Below are 24,263 nucleotides of genomic sequence, written 5' to 3' on the forward strand. Positions count from 1 at the left end.
ATTCTTTTAGCCATTACTCAAGGACAAAGTTTTGAGAATGTTATCAGACAATGCAATGACAATGGCATACATAAACAAGCAGGGAGGAGCCAAAAGCCAGGCAATCTCCACAGAAGTGGGGAGCTTGCTACATTGGCGGAAACGCACCTAAAGGTATTGTTGGCATCTTATATGGTAGGGGTTGAAAATTTGCACACAGATTTTCTGAGCAGACATCTTCTGGACACCAGAAAGTGTGAGCTAGAGGAGGAAGCTTTTGCTCTTATCAGGACCAAGTGGGGGATTTCTCAATTGGATTTGATGGAGACAAAGTGCAATGTCGAGACCTAGATTTTCTTCAGTTGGCAGGGAGAGCCAGTATCAGAGGGTCTGGATGCCCTCTCTCATGCATGGCCTCAAGGGGTTCTGCTTTATGTCTTTCTAACTTGCCCATTGAGAGGAAGAATAATCAGGCAGATAGAAAGACATTGAGGCAGAGTGATTCTGGTAGCTCTGGAGTGGCCCTGAAGACCATGGTTTGCAGATTTAGTGGATCTAGCATAAGAACAAACTTTTAAGGCTCAATCCTGTGCTCAGATTGTTACATCAGGGGTCCATCATCTTGGAATAGGTGAATCTCTTTTGTATGACAGCCTAGCTCTTAAAAGGAGAAGATCGAGAGTGAAGGGTTATTGGAGGAAGTCATCACAACTCTGCTATGAGCCAGAAAGTCTTTAATTTCTCTGACATATTTGCACGTCTGGAGGTTGTTTGAGTCCTGGTATCAGGAGTTGGGAATCCTTCCATTTCAGGCCTCAGTTCTGGTGATTTTAGACTTTTTGCAGAAGAATTTGCAAAAGAGCTTAGTCTTGAACTCTCTTAAAGTGCAGGTGGCAGTCTTATCCTCTTATAGAGGAACAGTACCCAATTCTTCTCTTGCATTGCATCTGGATGTCCCCCTGTCTGACAGGTTGTTCCACTGTGGAAACGTAATTAGGTGTTGACAGTCTTTTTTGCTGATTAGGAGGGCATCTTTGAAGCATCTTACTCTGAAAACAGCCTTTTTGGTGGCTGTCTGTTTAGCGAGATAAGTTTCAGAATTGCAGGTATTGTCATGTAGGGGTACTTTCCTCCCTTTTCTTCAGAGGGTTACTATTTAAATGGTGCCATCCCTTTTGCTGAAGGTGGCTTCATCCTTTTACCTAAGTCAATCAGTTGATTCGCCTGCATTTCAGAAGTCAGGGACTTCTTCCTTTTCTTCTTCCTCAGCACATTCTAAGAAACTTCATGTTTAGATGTGCGTAGAACCCTTCTAAGATATTTGAAATTCACTAATGCCTTTCGTAAGTTGGATCACATTTTAGTATTGTTTAAGTGGATGAAATAAAGGAGAAAGAGCATCAAATGCATCTATAGCTAGATGGAATAAGGAAGTGATAGTGTACATTTGCAAGGGCCTATAGGACTTAGAGCGCATTCCTTTAGGATACAAGCAGCATCTTGGGTAGAGTGTCAGTTGGTTTCACCCCAGGAGATTTGAGAGTGGCAGCTTGGTCTTCTTTGCACACTTTTGCCAAACATCATAGGTTGGTTGTGCAAGATCTGGACATCCCTCTGTTTGGTGAGTTACAAGCAGGTCTCTCAAATTCCTGTTCATTTTAGGGAAGTATGGGTACATCCCATTCATTCTGGATCGGTCTTGGGGATGATAAGGAAGGAAAAACTGTTTTTTACCTGCTAATTTTCTTTCCTTGAATCCCACAGACCAGTCCAGATTCCCACTCTGGATCGCTGGAGACTGATCTTCTGTTTGTACATATACACGCAGATAGTTCTTGGTGTTTAAATCCTGTGGAAAAGGGGAATTCAGTTTTAATTTGAGGGCATTCTGATAGTTTTGGCTTTCCCCTGCTTGAAATTAAGGGATTACGTTTTTTAGCTTGGTTACAGGCTATACTGAGTGATTGCAGGCGGCACAGTAACTTAAGTACCAACAGCACAGTAAAGCTTTTCTTCTCTGTCTCCATCTGCTGGTAGGGAAGTAAAATTAATTCTGTATTCTCTCAATAGTGGTTGATTATGATGTCATTTCTCACCCTCTATTTGATTTTCTGTCATTTTCCTGCAGAACTACTGCCCCCAACATCCTTAACTGTAGAAGCAGTGGAGGAACATGAGATCACTATTTTTTGGCATCCACCTGAAGATCATGGTGCAGTGCAGATGATTGATGGCTATGCTGTGACGTATGTTTCCTTTGACGGCACTTATCGAAGAACAGATTTTGTGGACCGGACCCGCTCCACTCACAAGCTTCGGGCACTAGCTCCTGGGAAAACCTACAATATCTCCATCTTCTCGGTGAAACGCAATGTGAACAACAAGAATGATATCAGCAGGCCAGTAACAATCATAACAAGCACAAGTGAGTCCCCTGAGAAGAAATATGGTGGGGTGGGGATGTATCAATATTCAAAGGGTTTATCTAGCTTACCTTTGGAGTTAGCCAGAGAACGCTCGGGATTTGAATATTTCCTCCCATTCTCCAGTTAAATTAGGGCAGGCAACTCATTAGCCACATAGAATTTAACCAGGTAAAAATAGATGGTGTTAGAAGTGTTCCTGGGGCATGCCTAAACTTTATACAATCAGCACTGATAGACTGATCCTTGGTACTACAGGAACGAAAATTATCAGGTAAGAAACTAATTTTCCTTTAGCTGAATAAAGTTATCCAGATCATTTCAGGTCAGCCAAATAGCTGTACTATAGTAATCTGAATAACCAAGTCAGGCCACAATCCCCTCCTCCCTGCTTTCCAAAAGAAAAAAAAATGTAGCAAGGCCAGATTCCTCCCATCATCCCCCACATTAAAAATGTATTGGGGTGCAATATGCCCCATCCCTCCTGCCCCAAGAGGAAAAATATTAACGGGTGACGAGTTGGATCCCACCCCAACCCCTGACCTACCAAAATAAAATAATAATGGACATATGGGCTCTCCACTCCCTTCTGCCCACCAAAAACGTGTAGTGGCTGAGTCCCAGCCCCGACTCAGCTGTAGCTAGCCTATGGATAATATGGCCATGGCCATAGTTGCTACTGCCCTAAGAACACCATATTCCCTGTACGTACCCGGATCAGTCCAGACTCCTGGGTTTATGCATCCCTGCCAGCAGATGGAGACAGAGAAAGTTTACATTTATTTATTTATTTATTTAAAAACTTTTCTATACCGTCGCTAAGTTATATACCATCGCAACGGTTTACAAATAGGCACATAGACTAAGGTAAGTAAATATAGGATATCATACATTCTAACAGGTGCCAATAAAGTTCGGTTACAATTTCATAAATAAAATCATTATTTGAGTAATGTTGGTCAAGTCCAGGCATATTATTGAGTTACTATCGCTTTGAAATATTACTTCTTAAATGTAGGATTGAGTAAATTCATTCTCATCTGCATTACCCTGTACTTTCATTCTCTACCCTCCAGACTCTTTAGTGAAGGCTTTTTTAAAGAGCCATGTTTTTAGATTTTTCTTAAAAGTTTTTAGATTATTCTGTAATCTGAGTTCGGGGGGCATCGTGTTCCATAGTATGGGCCCAGCCAATGATAAAGCCCTTTCTCTCACTTGGGTTAATTTTGCTGACTTTACTGAAGGAATTGTTAGTAGTGCTTTGTTTGCTGAGTGGAGGTTTCTTTGTGGAACGTGTACTCGTAAGGCTGTGTTTAGACAGTCTGCTTCTTTATCATATATTAGTTTGTGTATAGTGCATAAGGCTTTGTATTTTATCCTGTATTCGATGGGCAACCAATGTAAGTCTGCTAGAGTTTCGGTTATATGGTCCCTCCTCTTTTTTCCCGTTAGTATTCTGGCTGCAGTATTTTGAAGTATCTGGAGTGGTCTTATCGATGTGCTTGGGAGTCCTAGTAAGAGTGCGTTGCAGTAGTCAGTGTTAGAAAAGATAAGTGTTTGCAATACTGTTCTGAAGTGGGCAGGTGTGAGTAATGGTTTCAATCTTCTGAGGACCATAAGTTTTGCGTAGCTTCACTGCTTCATAATCCCTGGTGCCACCTGCAGTTCCTCAGTATTTCTCTGTCTCCAGCAGATGGTGGCTGGTGCTTATACCTGCAGTTCTCTAGTTTTCCCATTTCTTTTTCTTTTTCTTGCGAGCCTTCCTCCCAGGGGGAGGGTTCCCGGGGGGGGACGACCCTTCCCTGTTTGGTTGAGGTGGACGAGCTGGAGGTCGGTGACCTTTTTGTACCCTCGATCCAGTGTGTTCCGTGGGGTGCAAATCTGGTGGTCCCGATCCCTCCCCTTCACAAGGCCACTTAGGCGGCTTGTTGGCTCCTCACAGCTCCTTGGGATATCTGCCTCTCCTATTTACTTTAAGCTGGGCTGAGCTGGACAGCTCCCCTCAGCTTTAGGAAAAGGGAGTCCTTTAACTGCTTATTAAAGTTACTTAAAAAAAAAAAAAGAATAATGCTTGGAAGCAGCTGGAGCTGAGTGGTGAGGTTGCAGGGCTCACTCAGGCGGTGTTTCTTTCTTTGAAGGAGCGTTTCCACGGCGGTACTTGTGCTCGGCGTGGGGTTCTCGGTCCCACCGTGTGATCATGGTTCGTGACAGGGCCTGCCGGGCTTGTGGCGCGTTTCCAGTGCGACTAGGCCACAGCGGGCTCTCTGCTGCGTGCGTTTCTGGTGATGAAGGGCCGTCGCATCTCCTGGCCCCGGCGACACACAGGAGAGGCACTGCCTCTATGGGCATCATCAAGTTACTGCTCTGACCCCCAACTGATACGGCTCATGGGGCCAATAAGAAAATTCTCTGCCGCTGGCCCAACCTTGTGATCCAGCTCATGCAGGGCTGAAGAATCTTCAGCTGCAACCAGAGCCAAAATTATGAGTCAGCTGCTGATCTTTTCTCCTCCCCATGGCCCAGCCCAAGCCAGAAGAATGGAGCCTATGTGGTTCAGAGTCTAATACACTATTTGAACCACATAGAGATCCCTAGAAATCTAAGATGGTTCTTTATGGTTCAAACTGCTTCTTAGACTGTGAAGCATACAGGAGTGAGGAAACGTGTCAATTCCACTTTTCTTCCAACTTGGGCTGGGCAGTGGGGGAGAAGGAGGGAGAGCAGAACCCTAGGGCATTTGGGGGAGAGCTGAGACTGGAGGTTGGTATGGGGGGAGAGCAGCACCTGGGATGGTAGGGGACACTGGGGATTAAGAGAGGGAGGTGCAGTTTCTGGGGCATTTGAGCACAGGCCAAGATTAGGAGGAGGAACAAAAGCACCTGGAGATTTGGGTTGGGGGAGTATGGGGACTGGGAGATTAGCAATGGTAGGAAACCAGGAGGACTGGGAGATTTGGGGTGGATGTGGACGGCATGGATTGGGGGAGGATGGGTTTGTGGGAAGAGCAGCAATTGGGAGAAAGGATGGGGAGTGAGTGGTGATTGAAGGACTGGGAATGTAACGAGTGGCAACTGAGGCATAGATGGGTGGGGACTGAGGATTTAGAAAGGAGGGCAGCCCTTGGGGCACTGAGGAGAGTGGGGACTGGAGGGGAGGGGATTTGAGGGGACTGAAAGATTGGGGGTCAGTGGGTATAGAAATCAGCGATTGGGAGGTCAGTGGTGGTTGAATTGTTGTGAGCTGGGGTTGGTGGAACTGGGGTATGAGACTGGAAATTGGGATTCTGAGTGAGGATGTGTGGGACAGGGAGCTGATAGTGTGATATGATCTGTTTCTTTCGGATGTTAGTGGTGGTGGTGAGATGGGGTACAAATGGTGAGTAATGGGCAAGAGATAGTGTGGAGGACCAGGGAGGGAGTGGGAGGTCGTGGAAATGGGGGGGGGGGGGGGGGGGGCTGAGGAGGGGGTGAAAGAGAGGAGGAATGGGAAGCTGGGGATAAGAGACAGAAGAGCAAGACTAGAGCCAGGGGAGAGGGTGTGTTAAGAAGGAAGGATTTGAGCAGGTGAGGGGTTGAGAGGCAGAAGAAAGTAGATGAGGGTGGGGAAGGAGTGAGTACAGAAAGTGGAAATGGGAAGCTAGGGAGTGGGTGATAGAAGGAGAAACAGGAATCTGGGGAAGAAGTGAGAGCAGAGGTGGAACGGAAGGACTGTGTAGGGGTTTAGAGAGAAAAGGGAAGATGGGCTGGAAAGAGGGAAGGTGAAGATGGGAGGTAAATGGCAGGTAGGTAGGTACGAGATGAAAATAGAGAGATTACACTGGGAGGAGCAATGGGAGTAAGAGAGGTAGGGCTGCCCCTGGAGTAGGATGGGGAGGGACGAGAAAATGTGCAAGACAAAAGATGTGGAGAGATGGCAAGGAGGGAGAAGTAAAAAAATGGGAATAGGAGAGCTTGAAGGATGATAATCGGGACAAGTGAGAGCAGATGGCTGGAGAGAGAGAGATGAGAGAGCCAGAAGGGGGAGATGGAAGGCTGAATGGATAGAGCTGGGGAAGTTGGGAGAACTGGGAAGCTGGGAGAACTTCTCTCTCCAGTTCTCCCAGCTGGGAAGCTGGGAGAACTGGAGAGAGAAGAGGGGTGAAATGTAGCTATGAGTGAACAGAGAGGCAGAGAAATGAGGTGAAAGGAAAAAAATCAATGTCAAAGACATAGGGGAGAAAGAGAAGCAAACAGAAAATGAAAAGGAGTTTGGAGAAAATGGAGAAGAGGAAGGCACTGAAGAACGAAAAAAAAAAACCCCAGGACCTACACAATTAGAAAAAAGAAAATGCCCAAACATGTAAAGAAAACATTTTGTTTTAGGTTTAGTGACTAGAATATATCAGCTTTGGGAAAGTGCATCTCTGAGAAAATGCATTTCTGCTTCTCTTTCTCCAGTATTGCACTGCATGCAGTCAAGCTTCTTGAGGTTTCCACGTCAGTTTTTGTCTGCATATTTTTCTATCTAATTTGTAGTTTCATATTCTGTATTTGATGACAGTCTGCATGAGTTACCAAGGGATGGTATTTGGCTGGCATAGGGATCTATAGCAGTCTAGCTTGTTCTGTTTTCTCATTTGGAGGTGACTAGGGCTAGATGTAATATATGTGTAGTGCTACCTTTTCATAGGTTGGGTTGCTGAGTCCTAGGACTCTGTGCGGCTTTGGATGGTAGGTTTGCTATACATAGGTTTGTATATGGATTTTTTTGCAGGATTTTGTGTTATTTCCGAAGTTCCTTGTAGAGGAGAGTTTGTATTGCTGTTACTGAGGTGACATCAGAATTTGTATGAGGTCGATATTTAGTGCCACTTAGCTGGATCAGTTCAGATTTATCCAGCTAAGTAACGCTGTTGGAATATTTGGCTACGTTCAGCAGCCGCTGCTTATATGGTTACTATTTATTCAGCCAAATAGCTATCTAAGTGGTGGGCATTGCGGAGCATACTTACCTGGCTAACTTAGGCCTGGATTTATAAAAATGCACTAAATATCGCCTGTGATAGAAAAAGGGGTGTGTTTTATGGTAATAGGCAGTTTATAGCAATTTGCGCTAATACCTATGCAAAGAGCTAAGTTACCTCAAATTGCAATAACTTTTTTGCACTTTGAGATAAGTGCCAGAATGTGGTATTTCCTACATACAACCACTAGGGGGACCCTGGGTGCTATGGGTGGGGGGGAAGGAGGGAGAGAAAGCCTAGCCAAAATGCCTTTACCCTAGATAGGTATTTATATCTCTATGGGAGGCCCACTTAGTAACTCGAGGTGAGGTTTAGGTATTAGTGTAGGGGTTAGGGGCCACTTTGACATTCAAAATGAGACGTACGAACAGAACAGTGCTCTCTTGTGAAGATTTGATGACCCTCGTTGCACAAATCTCATCTTTGGGTGAGTTTCCTCACTCTGAGGGTCATCAAGAGAGCACTGTTCTGTTTGTACGTCTCACTTTGAATGTCAAAGTGGCCCCTAACCCCTACACTAATACCTAAACCTCACCTCAAGTTACTAGGTGGGCCTCCCATAGAGATATAAATACCTAACTAGGGTGAGGGTATAACAGCTAGTCTCTCTCTCTCTCTCTCTCTCTCTCTCTCTCAGCTTTATAAAACCCACACCTACCTCCTCCTCTTTTTCAGATTTGCATTGCACCATACATTATGGTGCTTTTGCTTGCGTTAAAGGCGTTTTTGCATGCATTAACAGTACTTTTTGCATGCGATAAACCCTTAACACGTGCAAAAATGCCTTATAGCATTTTGATAAATGACCCTATTAGCTAGATAAGTGACAATATTCAGCCTTATCCGGTTAAGTTAACCAGTTAAGTTAGAAGTTAACCAGTTAAACTTATCCAACTGAATATTCCAGCTAAGCTAGCCAGACATATTTAGCCAGCTAACTATCTCACTCAGATAGCAGCTGAATATCTATCTCTATATACATTGTACTTCACCTGTGAAGGTATAATTGTGTATTTCTGCTGTAGTACATGTTTTATAGATCAATAAAAAATATTTTAGCAAATCATAGTTGGGTGGGGTATCTGAATTCCTTATTAATGTAAATTAATGTATTTATGTTATGTAAAGTATGAAAATAATAAAGTTGTAGATGCGACAGAGGTATCTTATTCTTTTTAATTTAGGGTGAGAATACGAGAACAGTTGTCTATGCCCTTGAGTAAGTCCAGTCTTTCCCTCTCCAGTGTGAAGACTCTATATGTGCACGGAGTGGCCCTTGGCGGTACTCTTCCCTAACGCCATCATTGTGCAGACCCCTAGTTTCTAAGTTTAATTATTTTTTATCAGGTTACATATATGTTGTGTACAGTGTGAGGGCACACTTTCATTTGGCCATAGTTGCCAAATTGCCTGGCTACAACTCTGCCCACACCCTCTCATCCCCCATTTAAAAAAAAAGTATGGGCCAAATCTTGCCTCTACCCCCCACTCCATAACCTGCAAAAGTCTCCCCAAAGTGGATCAGGAGGAGGAAAGGATCTAACCTCTTCCTGCTCTGCTGAATACTAAGTTCTGTTACAGCTGACAGTTACTGCACTTAATATCAATATACTCTCTTCACGCTGGAATGGGGATTGGTCACCCTGGAATGAAGTGAATAAAGTAATACTAAGCGTGGTATCTAATATCTGTACCAGAACTTAGTATTCCACAGAATAGAGGAGGGCAGGGGTGGGGCTTAAATTTAGCACTGCTGTTCACTTTCCAGATAAAGAGATCTGGGCAAATCTGATTGTTTTGGAAGTCTGTTTTAACGTTATGCAGATATCTTTCACTTTAGTTGGGTATATTCAGTGGAATGCATAACTGGTTATATTCTGCTGAATATCAGAGTAAAGTTACCCAGATAACTTTCCCGCTCCCTGGCTTCTTAATATGGATCACTCCATGTTCAAGTTGCATTTAAGGATGGAGAGTGGGGAAGAGGGCCCAACTGTGGTGATCTTTACTCTGTTCTGACTTCAGAGTTCTCATACCTTGTCCAGCTGGCATGAAGCAGGCGCGGGAGCCATTGAGAGGAGAACTAGTACAGTAGACACACCCAGTTGTTGTGTCCACAGCTATGGGTCATTGCTGAGCAGTTCAGCCATATTGGAGGCCTTCCCAGCTGTGGATTTGTAAACATTTAGATAATAATGGAGGCCTAGGGAGAATGTGCCATGAGGGAACCTCTGAAGCCTCATCTCAGGGAAGCCTGCCTTAGATGGAGCCATGAAAGTCAAGGAGAATCCTTACATCCTCATGTCATTTTCTTCACACGGGGGAAATTGCGGCAGTCTTTGCACGCATGGTCTCTGAGAGTGGTTACCTGTCATGTGTCAGTCCTTCTTAGGCTGAGTGTGGTATTGGGATGATGGGAAAACAGTGTGACCTTTCTCTTTCCAACCAGGGCCGCAGTCAGCAGAGGGATTCCAGGTTGCCAATGTGACAGCCACCAGCATCACAGTGAAGTGGGCACTTGATAAACTGAAACACTCAGCAGTCAGCAGGGTCCATCTGTCCATTCGCCACCACAAGGATCTTGATGATCACACAGTGGAGGTAGACCCCACTGCCGCCAAATATACATTCTGGTAAGAAGAAACCGAAGCAGCAATAGAAATGTAAGGAGAAAGAAGGTTATCCAAGACAGATGTGACAGGAAAGATGTGATATGATATGGTAATAATTAATATTTATTATGGAGGTAATTTTTAAAGTTACGCATGTAAAAATTAGCATATACATGCATAAGCAGCCTGCACTCGCATAGTTCTTATTTTATAAAAGTCAAAAGTTTGTGCATATTTTACGTTTCGCGTGCACAAATATGGATATAAAAAAGGGGCTGTCTGGGATGTTCTGGGCGGGACCAACAGTTATGCACGGAAGTTGCTATTTTAAAAGACACTCGCGTACATTTGGCAACTTACTTGCAGGATTTTACACTTGCTAATTATTTTGCATAATTGATATCAGCCTTGTTTATTGTGTAGTATTGGCTGGGTGGGGCGTTCTGGGCGAACTGGGGGGAGTTCAGGTTGAAGAACCAGGAGGGTCTCGATAAGCTGGAGAAGGACTGGGCAAACTGCTGGAGTAATTGGTAAACTAGCTAAGTTGGCATAATTTAATTATGCCAACTTAACGCGCATAAATAGGGTTTTACGCGAGTTAAGCCCTATTTAAATTTCACGTGTAAAATATACACAAGCATATTTTTAAAATAGGCATGAAAAGTACAATTGTTCAGTGCATTGAAATGCTCACTTTCACTGTATTGCATGTATTCGCTCATAAGCATACATGCCCGTGTATATTACAGGGTAAGGATACGTGTAATTTTAAAATAAGCGTGTATATGATGCACATGGGTTATAAAATGCTATTGTAGATCTATGCATGGCCATATATGCATGTATATGCTGCCATGTATAGTTGTTTGAAAGTTATCCTCCCTATGTATAAACTTAATACCACTATGCACAGTATTAAATAAGATAATTCACATACAGGCCAATGCAATACTGTGTGCTCAGGCTAGCGCACAGTTAACCCGTGGTTGGACATATGTTTTGGACGCACGTCCATAACCCCTTATACAATAAGGGGAATAGCATGCCCAAAAACGTGCGTCCAAACCAGCATGCAGCTAATAGTGCTCATCACATGTAAATGCCATGTTGCTAGGGTTGTTAAGCTATTCCCCCTGATGTAAAAAATAAATGTGTCCCTGACGTGCACATTTTCTCTCTCAAAAATTAATGCCAGCCCCAGAACTGACGTTAAGTCTTGAGGAGCCCCAAAAGTTAACAGAAAAGCAGAAAATACTGCTTTCCTAGCACATGGGTTATGCACCTCTACCAGCAGATGGAGATGGAGCAAATTGACATCACAGTATGTATAGTCCTGCAGTGACATCAGCCTGCCAGTATTCTCCATCTCCAGCAGATGGTGGACGTACATCTCCATACTGGGGATTGCTTCAGATTTTAGGAGAATTTAAAACAAAGAAAAAGAAAAAAAAGAATTGATTACCCTGCTCTCCTGCGGTGATACCAAATGTTCCCTCCCCCACTTAAGAATTCCTGAGGTGATTTCCGTGGTCCCTCGGATGTGTGCCTTGGTCCAGTAGCTGGTTCGTCGGCCAGCATGGACTTAGCTGATTGTACAGCTTAAAGGCAGTAGGTGCAGGAAGCTGAGCATGGCGGTGATGGCAGATACCCTCTCCCCCTGCAGTCGGAGACCGTCTCTGTATTCAGCCAGGAAGGGCTGAGCTCAGTTAAGTTTTTTAATAAAGAAAAAGAGATACCTTACAGAGACAGTGAAAGAGAATTGTTTAGGGATTCCCTGGTCTCTGAGCTAGATGCTCCGTTCTGACATTCCTCCCACCCTGAGGGAGGTCCAGGGACAGGGGCAGTCTGGTGGGTTGAGCAGCCTCTTTTGGCTAGACCCCGTTCCGAGGCTTTTCCACTGCATGGTGCATGGTAGGCTGCAACAGTGTTTTCACGTGCTTTTGCCTCCACGTTTGGCTGCCTCTGTAGGACGTTGGTTCAGTGGTGCATCTCTGTGTGTGTCCGGGTTTTGGATGCTTAGTTGAGGGCAAGGAGGGCAAAGCCACATTGGGACCCCGCAGGGAGAGGGGAGAAAACTATCACCCTTGCTGCTAAGGAAAGGGCACTAACTGGGTCACTAACCCAAGCTGCCTGAAACCTATGACCAGGGAGGATGGTCCCCCTAGAACCTACAACTCCCTGGGAAGACTGCTAAAAGCTTCCTGTCCTACCTTAACAGCCTTACTTAAAACTATTCTTCCTTTTTTTTTTTTTGAGGTAATCAACCCCCGAAAGGAAAGGTTCAGAACTGCAGGTTTTGCACCACCTCCATCTGCTGGAGACAAGAGAAATACTGAGGAACGCAGGTGGCACATCAGGTTAAGAGGGGTGCCCTCAAAGTTTTTCTCTGTCTCCATCTGCTGGAAGGGAGGCAAAACCCAGCAGTCTGGACTGATCCATGGTACTATAGGAACAAAAATTATCAGGTAAGAACTAATTTTTCTTCAACGGCTGCCCAGGACCTCTATGAACAAAATGATTTTGTTTCTGTGCTGATAGATTGCTGCATTTTTCTTTTCTGTTTGGTTTTACTTTTTCTCCCTATAATTACGATGTTCTTTAACAAAAACCAAAATTATAAAAACGTTCCAAGGGACATCTCTAGAATTGCATATCCCAGATAATGGTATACCTTACTTTAGCACCCTAAGAATTTTAGCATTTATAAAACCGATCAACCTATTCCTATTCCTCTGCATTTAACCTTTTATGCACAGCTTCTTAGTGCAGTCCTGATTCCTGCAGCAATAAAAGCAGTGTTGTTTTACATCAGTGTGTTTGTTGGTTCACATGGACAGTTCCCCACAGAAGTCTATTCATAGAGGGGGAATTCATCATCACACAGGCCCCACCCCTGGGGGGGGGCTACATATCAAAAAGTGATGCATAACTTCTCATTATAAATTTTTGACACTGTCCAGTGTTTTGAGGATCTCTCTGCTTCAGAGGACATTTTTTTGGGTAAACTTTCTTGTCCCGCGTTCACCTGCTCTAGACCATGCCAATCCCAAATCACTCTAGGGGCTGTCACATAGACAGCAAACAATCTGTCCCAAAGCCAGGGACAGAGCGTGGCACTGAGTCAGATTGTCTGCTTTCAGGAATACCAAGGCCTAGAGCAGGTGAACGCAGGACCAGAGAGTTTACCCAACTAAATGTCCCCTGAAGCAGAGATATCCTCAAAACCCTGGACTGTGTCAGAAATTTACAGTGAAATAAGTTATGCATCACTTTTTGATATTTTAAGTGAAAAATTTTAAAAGACTGCTTTAAGGAGACCAATGATTACAAGGAGGAATTACAGTTTGAAGAAAGAGCATGATTCCATGTATGATGGTCTCTCCATGTAATATTTAATGAAGGTAGTGTGCTGGTCTCGCTGTATAAATAGGTCAGTGTTACAATTTTGTATTGTTTCTACCAGTGGTAGTTCTGCTTTTGAAGATATTTAGCAAGCTAGTGGTATGTGGCCATTTGCCTAAATTCACACTTTGTATCAGTATTGCAATACCTTTTCTTAATGTAATACCCATGTTTCTGTAATATTTGGTTACTTTTATAGTCCTGTTATATAGTTACTGTTCTTACATGGTTTAAACTTAGTTCTTTATAAAGCCTTTTTTAAGCTGCATTTCATGTTCCTTGTAAACCGATGTGATGTTCCCAACGAATGTCAGTCTAGAAAAACTTTAAATAAATAAATAAATAAGTAAATTTGTGGCATCAGTATTTCCAGAGATTATGATGTTTAATCAGTTTTATTTAAAACAATATTTGTGTCTGAAATAAGCCAGCAATCAAATTTAAAAGACAACACAATACTCAGGCTGCAAGAATACTTTAGACAACTACTGCTGCTGGCAATCCGTGAAAGGCTGTTCTCCTTCTCTCCCCAGGCATTTGCAGCCAGGAGAAAGGTACGTCATCCGAGTCACGACCCAAGGTGGACCTGGAACCGACCAAAGCCTGACCAGAACCCCTTTACATGTGTGGACTCGTGAGTAGCTCTGTCACCCTTATATAGCTGCTTAGATTAAAAGAGGATTAGAAGACCTTTCAGTCCGGCCATCTTCTGACTCCCTAAATCTTTCCTTATCACTGCCATCATAATCCTCAAACCTATAATTCCCAAATTTATGCCTCCTTTAATTCCCAAAGACCTTTGTACGCTGAAATTCTTCTGCCAACACCAATTCCAATTACAAATGTATATAAAAATGTATAGTCTGTTAATCCACCAATTTTAGCAAATAATAATTAACACACATAATACAATTATTAAAATACATACAATCAACAGGATTTAAGGGTGTGCAACACACACCAAGTAAAAAAAATAACAAAGTTCTGACCTGAGATTCAGCTTACTGTCTTAAAAACATAATGGCAGAAAAAGACCATATGGCCTGTCTAGTCGTCCATCCACACCAAGTCTACAATCCTTACCATTACCTCAGAAAACTCCTGTCTTATTCCATGCTTTCTTGAATTTAGGTATTGTCCTTATCTCCACCACCTCCACCTGCTCCGTGAATCTGCCATCCTGTATGTAAAGACATATTTCATTAGCTTACTCCTGGGTCTATCCCCTTTCACCCTCATCCATGACCCCCTTGTTCCAGAGTCTCTTTTCCATTTATACCTTGGAGGTATTTAAATGACTCTATCATATCTCCCTTATCTCTCCTTTCCTTTAGGATGTACATTTTTAGATCGTTTAAGTATGTCTCCATATGCTTTAGAATGAAGACCATTGACCTTTTTAGTAGCCTTGCTCTGGACCGATTCCATCCAGTTAGTGTAGCTGGGTTCAAAAAAGGTTTGGATAAGTTCTTGGAGAAGAAGTACCTTAAAGGCTATTAATCAAGTTTGCTTAGGGGGAATAACCACTGCTATTAATTGCATCAGTAGCATGGGATCTTCTTAGTGTTTGGGTAATTGCCAGGTTCTTGTGGCCTGGTTTTGGCTTCTGTTGGAAACAGGATGCTGGGCTTGATGGACCCTTGGTCTGACCCAGCATGGCAATTTCTTATGTTCTTAAGGTATTGTCTCCAGAATTGTACACAATATTCCAAATGAGGTCTCACCAAGGACTTATACAGGGGCAAAATTGCCTCCTTTTTCCTGTTGACCATTCCTATCCCTATACACCCAAATATCTTTCTGGCTTTTGCCATTGCCTTATCTACCTGTTTTATCACCTATATGATCATCCCCAAATCCTGCTCGTGTTTCATGCTTAAAAGACTTTCACTCCCTATACTCTCTCACTCCCTTGGGTTTTGCAGTCCAAATGCTTGACTGTATTTTTTAGTGCTAAATCTTAGCTGTCAAACTCTAGACCATTCCTCAAGCTTCTCTAGAGCTCCTTTTATGGTATCCACACCTTTCTGGGTGTCTACCTTGTTACAGATTTTAATGTTATCCACAAAAAGACAAACTTATACTGATAATCCTTCCGCAATATCACTTACAAAAATGTTGAAAAGAACTGGTCCAAGGACCGATCCCTGCAGTTTACCACTAGTAATGCCCCTTTCTTCAGAATGAACTCAGTTTACTACTATTCTTTGTTTCCTCCCATTCAAACAGTTTCTAAACCAGTCAGTCCCTTTAGGGCCCATATCTAGGGTGCTCAATTTATAAATCATCTATATGGAACCGTGCCAAAGGCCTTAAGGAAATCCAAGTACACTATATGATATTTATTTATTACTATGTTAAATTGACATCCGGTTATATTGTTCCATCTGTTCTATGGTTCCATGTAAAGCCCCTTTCTCTTTTGGGCAGTTCATCGTTTTATGTAAACCGGAGTGATTTGTAGTTCTCACAAGAACTTCGGTATATAAAAATTAAAAATAAATAAATAAATAAATAAATCTAGTGCTCTCCTCTGACCCAACTCTCTGCTGACCTAATCAAAGAAATTGATCAGATTCTTCAGACAAGCCAGCCTGGTAAAACCATGCTGCCTCAGATCTTGTAATGCACTGGATTCCAGAAACTGTGCCATCCTCCGTTTTAAACAGCAGAGGTCAGACTAACCAGCCAGTAGTTCCCAGCCTCCTCCTCTCTTCCAGTTTTGTGAAGAGGAACCACATCTGCCTGTCTCCAGTCCTCTGGAATGACTCCTGATTCTAAGGAAGCCTAGATATGGTCAGCCGTTTCCTTAATTCCCTCAGATGATTCCCATCCGGCCCTGTCACTTTATCTACTTTTAGTTTTGCTAGCTCTACACCAACAGAGTCTTCTGAAAATCGTTTGAGGTTTACCTTATTTCCTTTCCTAATTGGGTCCCATTTTCTGTGGTCCTATTCCTGGTCCTTCCTCGGTGAACACCGAACATAAGTATTTGTTAAGCAATTCCACATTTTCCTTGTCAGCCTTTACATATTCCTCCCCCTCACCTCTGAGTCTCACAATGCCACGTTTGCTCTTCCTTCTATCACTAACACATTAGCTATTTTTTCTTCCATTTGCATCTTCACTCTCCTGACTACTTTCCCAGCTTCTCTTTGCTTTATCAGATATTGTCACCTGCCTTCCTTTTTCTACAATCTCTTGTAATTTAGGAATACTAACCTTTTTTTTTTTCTTACTTTTTCAGCTACTTTTACTTTCCTAACAAAAAGGTTAGCTGCCCTTACAATATCTCCTTTCAGATTTGTCTGCCGCTCTTCTTCCCCTCGATTTTCCCATCCAGCAAATGACTCCTTGAGGCACTCCCCCACGTTACGTTAGTTTTCCTGTACTGTTGGACCCTTGCCTTTGAATGTACCCTCACCGCCTGCATTCTAATACTGAGCCGCACCATCCGGCAATCTCTGGATTACAGATGATCCGTCGCTTATACATCAGAAGCACCAGGTCCAGTATCGCCCTCAGAATTCAGGATCTTCCTACTTCTGGATAACACTGCAGCCAAGATGTCCCAATCAACATCTACATCTGGCAGATTGAAATCACTTAGCAATAGCATCTCACCTGTGAAAGGTGTTTTGTGAATATCCTCCTATCCATTTCTTCTGCCTGCGATGGAGGTCACTATATTACACCAATACAAACAGATGTTCCATTCTCTCTTTCCAGATCAACCCACAGTGCTTCTTTCTAACGTCATAATTTCTAGAGGTCTATTGTTTTAATATTACTTTTGTATATATAATATATTGCTCCTCCTCATTTTCTTTCTACCCTGTACTTCCTGAATATATTGTAGCTCAGAATAAATATATCCCAGTCATGATTTTCCATATACCACATCTCTATGACAACCACTACATCCAAATCAGCTTCTTCCACAAATGCCTCTAGATCTGGGATGTTATTTCCCATACCATGAGCATTAGTTTGAATAGCTTTCCAGATGTTGCCCATTTTTCCCCATTTCTCTTTAAGTGTTTAAAGATTCCCTTGCTTGAGTACTTATACTTATCGTAGGGCTTTGTTCACCCATCCCTGACGATGAAAGCCTTCCTCAGTGGGTGTGCCACTCTGTTCTGGAAAACACCGCACCCCTTCTTTAACAGATGGACTCCATCTCTGCATAGCAGTCCTTGAAACATGATCCCATGGTCCAGAAAGCTGAAACGTTCTCTTCAATACCATGTACGCAGCCACTCACTCATTTCCAGAATGTGAGTGCCCCTCACTGGGCACCTGTCCTTGGCTGGGAGGACTGAGGAAAATTTCACTTGTACACCTCTCTGCTTTACCTTCTATCCCTGAGCCAGGAAGTCAATTTTGGCACACTCTGGGGTGAATTTTCCAAACGATACGTGTGTAAAAATGAGCACATGTGCATGCAAATAGCCTCTACTCATGTAATCGGTATTTTATAAAAGTCCAAAATACCTGCACATTTTCACATTTGCGCATGCACGCGCGCATGTAAAAAGGGGGCAGTCTAAGAGCTGTTGGCGGGGCCAAGAGTTAAATGCAAGTTGCTGTTTTAAAAGACACTTCCTCTTTGTCCTGCAGGCCAGTCCAGACAAATGGGAAAGCACTCGCTCACCGCCAGGTGGAGGCATAGAACTTCTTCCTTCTTTTTCTGCCATCAGCCTATATTTTCTGTTTTGGCAGGGTGCACCATCAGTAGTTCTCTGTCTCCAACTGTTGTGGCGGTGATGCTGGAATAGCAAAAAAAAAAAAAAAAAAACCAAGGGAAAGAGCTAGTGGCAAAGGGTAAAAATATTCTTCCCTCTCAAAGTCCAGTCCCATTTAGGCCTGGCAGGATTTTACTCATTGCCCACATAGTGCTGGGTTTAAAAAAAAAAAAAAAGAGGCAAGCAACATAGCGAGAGAGTAACTCTGTGGGCGAAGCACCTCCATCCCCTTCCCCCTCCCCCCCCCCCATCTCAGAACCATGGCAGAGGGAGGCAGGAAGTGTCTCTTCCCAGGATCAGTCCAGACGGTGGGTTATGTCCCCCGTCCAGCAGATGGAGTCAGACAAGGCTTCGAAGGGTGCTGACCTAAGTACGTGTGCACCCTCTGCAGGAGCTCAGTAAATCTCTGACTCCAGCAGATAGGAGTAGGGGAACCTGGTGCTTCCCCTCCATGAAGGATTTTCCTTTCTTTAGTGGTTTTTTAGGCTGGATCAAGTTTGTTGAAAAAGTTTGTTAAAGTTTGATAAAAAGTTTGTTTAAAAAAAATAAAATAAAATAGAGGGAGGAGCGAGGAAAGTTCCCTTCCCCCGAGCTTGCAGGCAGGGCTGTTTTCAGTCTCCCTCCCCTTCTCTCCCTCCTCTCTTCTCCTTTGCCGTCGGGTGTTTTGGTTTTTTGTGAATTTTTCCTTTTCAGCGTGGAAGCTGCTTTTGACCTGGGGAAAGCTGGTGGTGCCAGCCTCTTCCCCCTCATTGCCACAGGTTGCCCCGCGGCCCCGAGACGTTTTCATTCCCCGGGGCCGCCGCAGCAGAGAGGGGACATTCCTCTGCTGCTGCTGCTGCTGAGCTCAATAGTGGGCTCTTTCTGTGTGCAGCGCAGTGTGCCTCGGGCCTCCAGAGAAAAGCAGGTACGAAAGGAAACGGCGGAGGTGGGAGACCAGAGAAGCAGGATGGATGCAAAAGGTGAGTCACTGGGGGAAGAGCCAACACCCGCATCGTGGGAAGTCTAGGGGTCGGCAGCCAGGGAAAGGACCCATGACTGGGGCAGCAGCGCTGATGCTGAACACAAGGCAGACAGGGAGATGAAAGGTAAGGCAGCAATTGAAAACTGAGGCCCTAGATTGTCCCCGTGTACTCTCAGGGAAAAGGAGACAAGGGCTAAAAGGCTCCGAGGCGGAAAAAAAAGTATATCCGTGCACCAGGTTTAAATCACCAAGCCTCTGCTTCTCAGCCTATAGTCCTCAGAGTCACAGCACAATTATTTGAAAAATCTTCAGGGTTAGGGGAGGAGGATTCACAAGAAGAAGGTGACTTGCAAGAATCAACATTGCTACAGTTAGGTCTTTTAAAAAGGAGGGGCTGGCTGTACTTACAGCAAAAACTGAGCAGTCATTAGACTTAACCAAGGAGGAGAAGGAAGATCCTTTGAGTCGGCCAGCCTATCTGCAGGCAGCAGTATATGGTGGAAATTTAGCTAGAGCAATGATGAAGTGGCTGCAGCAAGGATGTGTAGGTAAAGGTGAAGTAGACATTGATGAAGATGTGAAAACTACCAAGGTAGAGTCAGGGCAGCGTTCATGGAGGACATGTTATATGATCTAATTTGGACCTTATCCAAACAAGTAGTTACAGTGGTTATGGAAAGAAGGCTCCTGTGACTAAAACAGTGGGTGGCTGATTCGCCCTCCAAGATTCTTCTAAGCAGGCTACCCTTTAAAGGCCTATTATTTGGGGAAGATCTAGAAAAATTGGTGAAGAATCTAGGAGATTCTGAATCTCAGAGATTGCCGGAAGACCAAGGCCAGGTGGAAGTAAGAACCTTTAAGGGTTACCCCAAAGACTCAAGGTAATATAGGCCAGCTAAGGGGTCATACCCACAAGGGAAGGGGACTAAAGTTAGGCTGATTTTTGTCATGGTAGTCAGAAGAGAAGCAAATAGAGAGCCTCCTGAGTTATAGGACCTCTTAGAGGTTCCAAATGAAGATTTCCTCACTTCTTCCAGTAGGCGTCTGACTAATCAGGTTATATGAGGCATGGATCCATATTATGACGGACCAAATGTTCTTAGAGATTATTTGACAGGGATATGCTCTCGAACTGGCCGCCCCTATACCTGACAAACACCTAATGTTCCCAAGCAGCTTCCCAATAAAAAAAGGAACTGTTCAGTCAATAGTAGAGAAACTGCTCCACTTGGAAGTGGTACTACTGGACTCGAGGTATTAGACCTAAAAAGTGTGAACAGCTACCTCAGGATATCCCATTTCAGGATGGAAACATTGAGATCAGTGATGGGGGCAATAAGAAGAGGGGAGTTCTTTACCTCAATAGATCTAGCAGAAGCATATCTACATATTCCCATTAGGGAAGCACACCAGAGCTATCTGGAGGGTTGCAGTCCTGGGGAACCACTGTCAATTCAAGGCCATGCCATTGGGCTTGGCCACGGTGCCTTTACCAAAGTTATGGTAGTAATGGCAGTGGCAATAAGAAAGAAAGGGATTCTGGTATACCCTTATTTAGACAACTGGCTGGTAAGAGCCAAGTGGAGGCTAGAGAGCAAGTAATCCACCTTGAGGGTGAGACTGTCCTTGGAGGCATCGGGTTGGGTAGCGAACAAAGTCTTCACAATTCCTGGTGTATCTGGGGACACACTTCAAAATGAAGTTAGGGAAGGCCTTCATGACTTGGGAGAGGATCTCAAAGCTGTAAGCCTGGGTGAAGAAATTGATGGCAAGCAGGAATCCCAAGGCAACAGCCTACCTGCAAGTGCTAGGATCAATAGCTGTTGCCATAGATCTGGTCCTCTAGGCGTGGGCACACATGCATCCTTTGCAAAAGGACACTGGTCCCCTCAGTGTCAAAGTTACAAGAAGAAGCTTGTTCTACTATCGGAGACCAGGGTGAGCCTCTGGTGGTGGTTGAATGATATCAATTTGTTAACATGGATAAGCATGGATCCACCAAAGTGGGTGACATTGACAACCAATGTCAGCCTGGTGAGGTGGGGGGCCATTGCAAAGGGCAAGTAGCACAGGGCAAGTGGTCAATAAGGGAAGCCGCCTGGATGATAAATCAGCTAAGAATAAGAATAATCAGGCTGAACATCGATAGCTTTCTCCTCAGGGTTAGGGGAAAAGCTGTAAGAGTGCTATCGGACAGTCTATAGTGGTAGCATATGTGAACAGGCAAGGGGACACTCAGAGGCCACAGTTAGAGAAGGAGACGGGGAGCCTAATGTGCTGGGTGAGTCATATAGCAGGAACAGAAAACAGGTAGGCGGACTAACTCAGATGGCACATACTGGATCCAGGAAAGTGGGAACTGTCCAAAAAGGTGTTTGTGAGCATAGTAAAGACCTGGGGCCAGCCCCAATGGGACCTGATGGCCACACATCAGAATGTCAAGGCCAGAAAATTTTTCAGCCAAACTCAAGAAAAAGGTTCAGAAGGGATAGATGTGTTGATTCAGCCATGGCCAATGGACAAAATACTTTGTGTTTCCTCCTTGTCCAATGATTGCAAGGACGCTCTGCAGGATAACAAACCATAACAGCTGGATCATTCTGTTAGCACTAGACTGGCCCTGACATCCATGGTATGCAGACTGGTAAGACTGAACAGGGAAAGGCCACTCAGCAGACACCAATGGCCTTCTCCACCAGGGTCTGATGGTGATTGACGATTCAAGTCCTTATTGGCTTACAGCTTGGCTATTGAAAGGAGAAAGCTGAGAAACAGAAGTCTTGATCCTTTGGAGAATGAGAATACAATTTATATCCTTGGCATGTGGCAGGGTCTGGAAGCTGTTTGAGACTTGGTGCGGGGAGAAAGGTGTTGCTGTGTTCTAATCACAGGTATGAACAATTCTAGGCTTCCTATATGAAGACCTGGACAAGGGTTTAGCATTGAATTCATTGAAAGTACAAGCTGCAGCATTAACATGCTTTAGAAGCCTAATGGAAAGAACATTGGTAAGTACCCATCTGGATATATCTCATTTCCTCAGGACAGTAAAACATGTGGATTCCCCGATTCAGCAGTTAGTGCCAGCATGGGACCTTAGCCTGGTGTTGAGGGCCTTAATAAAAGCATGTTTTGAACCCCTAAGGGAAACATTGATAAAGGACTTGTTGTTGGAGACAATATTTTTGGTGGCAATCTGCTCAGGCAGAAGGGTTTCAGAGCTCCAGGCACTGTCCTGTAGGTGTCCCTACTTGACATTCTACAAGGACAGGGTTACAATCCGCACAGTCCTGGCCTTTCTGCCTAAAGTAGTGTTGGAGTTCCATATCAACCAGGAAATATATCTTCCAGCTTTCAGGAGATTAGAGTGTGTTAGAACGAAGAAAAGCTTCCATCTACCAGATATCAGGGGAGCTCCATTGCGATATTTTAGGATTATAAATGAATTTAGGAAGTCAGACAGGTTGTTTTTCCTGTTTGGGGACAAAAAAGGGGCCAGGTGGCATCCAAAACATCCATTGCAAGAAGTTTTGCAAGGAAGCAATTATAGCAGCTTACATTGGGGAAAGCAGACAAAATCCACCCAGATTAAAGGCCAAAGACGAGGTTCCAGGCCACATCATGGGCAGAGCACAAGTTAATGTCTTCTCAGGATATTTGCAGGGCAGCCACATGGTCATCTTTGTATTCATTTATAAAGCATTATAGGCTGGACCTGCAAGCAAAAGAGGAGGCAGCCTTTGGTGGAAAGGTTTTAGGGGCTATTGAGACCTCATCCCACCCAGGGTAGGCACTGCTTGGGCACATCTTATTTGTCTGGCTTGGTCTGCAGAATGCAGAGGAAGGTGAAATTTAAACTTACCGGTTAATTTCCTTTCCTTGAGTTCTGACAGACCAGTCCAGAACCCTCCCCAGAGGAGAAAACTAATAGGGAGAATTATTTTTCTTTTATTTTTTCCATTTCTCTCTTGCTGTGGAAAATGGAAAGGGAGAAGAATTGAATTAAGGAATAGAGAGGCAAGGTTCCCTCTCTCACTGCTGATATTCTCGGCTGTGAATTAAGAAAAAAAAAATGTAGATATAACGTAAGTTCACCTTTTCTTCACAGTGAAAAAAGCAAAGGGGGATACCAGAGAAAGAAGAACTGAAGAACCTGTTGGTAATCTAGATAAGTATATGAGCTTATTTTCTTTTTCTCTTTTGATATTGCCTCTTTTAACTCTTGTAGATAAAGGTAATGAATAAAGGAGGAGCAAGTGTGCAGTAATACAAGGATAGGAAGCTAGAGCAATAGGCTACTGAAGGTGTACCCTGCTATCCCAGAATATATTGGCTGAAGTCAGAAAAAGAAGGAAGAAGTTCTCTGCCTCCATCTAGAGATGAGCGAGTGTATTCGCATTTATATGGACTGGTCTGCCAGGACTCAAGGAAATGAAATTAACTGATAAGTTTAAATTTCATCTTACATGAGTAGATTTGCCAATCTACTTGTGTAATTCTACACCTGCTAATTATCTTGCGTAAGTGATATTAAACATGTTTGTGTATGATTGGTTGGGTGAGAGGTCTTGGTGAACTTAGGGAAGCTCAAGCTGAAGAATCGGGAAGGTCTATATGAACTGCAAAAGGACTGGGTGCACTGGTAGACTAATTGGTAAACTGGTTACTTTCACTGATGCATGAAAGGTACAAGAGGAATTGATTTATACAATGCACTCTCTACTTAGCGTCAAACAAGGTAGGTAGAGAGTGCAACAAGCTAGGTAGAGAGTGCCCTGTACAAATCAACTCCTCTTGTACCTTTCATCGCTCCAAATGGCAGAAAATCTGCAGTGATGTCAATTTTGCTGTTCGTACCTCCTACTGTGTATGTAAAACTGCCCCCCAAACCTCTCTCTGAGTTAAAAGTGCCCCCCTTTTACAGTGGTACAAATAGTAGAGTGACATATTATTCTCCCTCAGGTGTTCTCTTTCCCTCTCTCTCTCTCTTTCTGGCATTTGCGATAAAAACCTGTTCCCAGTAACACACTCTGTGGTGCATTGATCAGCGTAGGTGCAATACATTTATCAAACCTTGTGGAAATTACTGATGTGGGAGCATGGAAATTAGCCTAACCATGCCCCCTTTTTTCATCGCGG

At 43.8% G+C, this 24,263-nt stretch overlaps 1 protein-coding gene across 1 annotated transcript in view; it reads left to right on the forward strand.

Annotated features, from left to right (window-relative positions):
* SNED1 (sushi, nidogen and EGF like domains 1) overlaps nt 1-24,263 on the forward strand; it is a 299,702-nt gene that overhangs the window by 221,640 nt on the left and 53,799 nt on the right. Inside the window, exons 20-22 of the mRNA XM_029616628.1 lie at nt 2,108-2,404; nt 9,854-10,037; nt 13,952-14,052. Coding sequence (XP_029472488.1) covers nt 2,108-2,404; nt 9,854-10,037; nt 13,952-14,052 — 582 coding nt within the window. The remainder of the gene's footprint in view (nt 1-2,107; nt 2,405-9,853; nt 10,038-13,951; nt 14,053-24,263) is intronic.

Source organism: Rhinatrema bivittatum, chromosome 9, assembly GCF_901001135.1.
Source record: "Rhinatrema bivittatum chromosome 9, aRhiBiv1.1, whole genome shotgun sequence".
In the NCBI taxonomy this organism is placed as follows: domain Eukaryota; kingdom Metazoa; phylum Chordata; class Amphibia; order Gymnophiona; family Rhinatrematidae; genus Rhinatrema; species Rhinatrema bivittatum.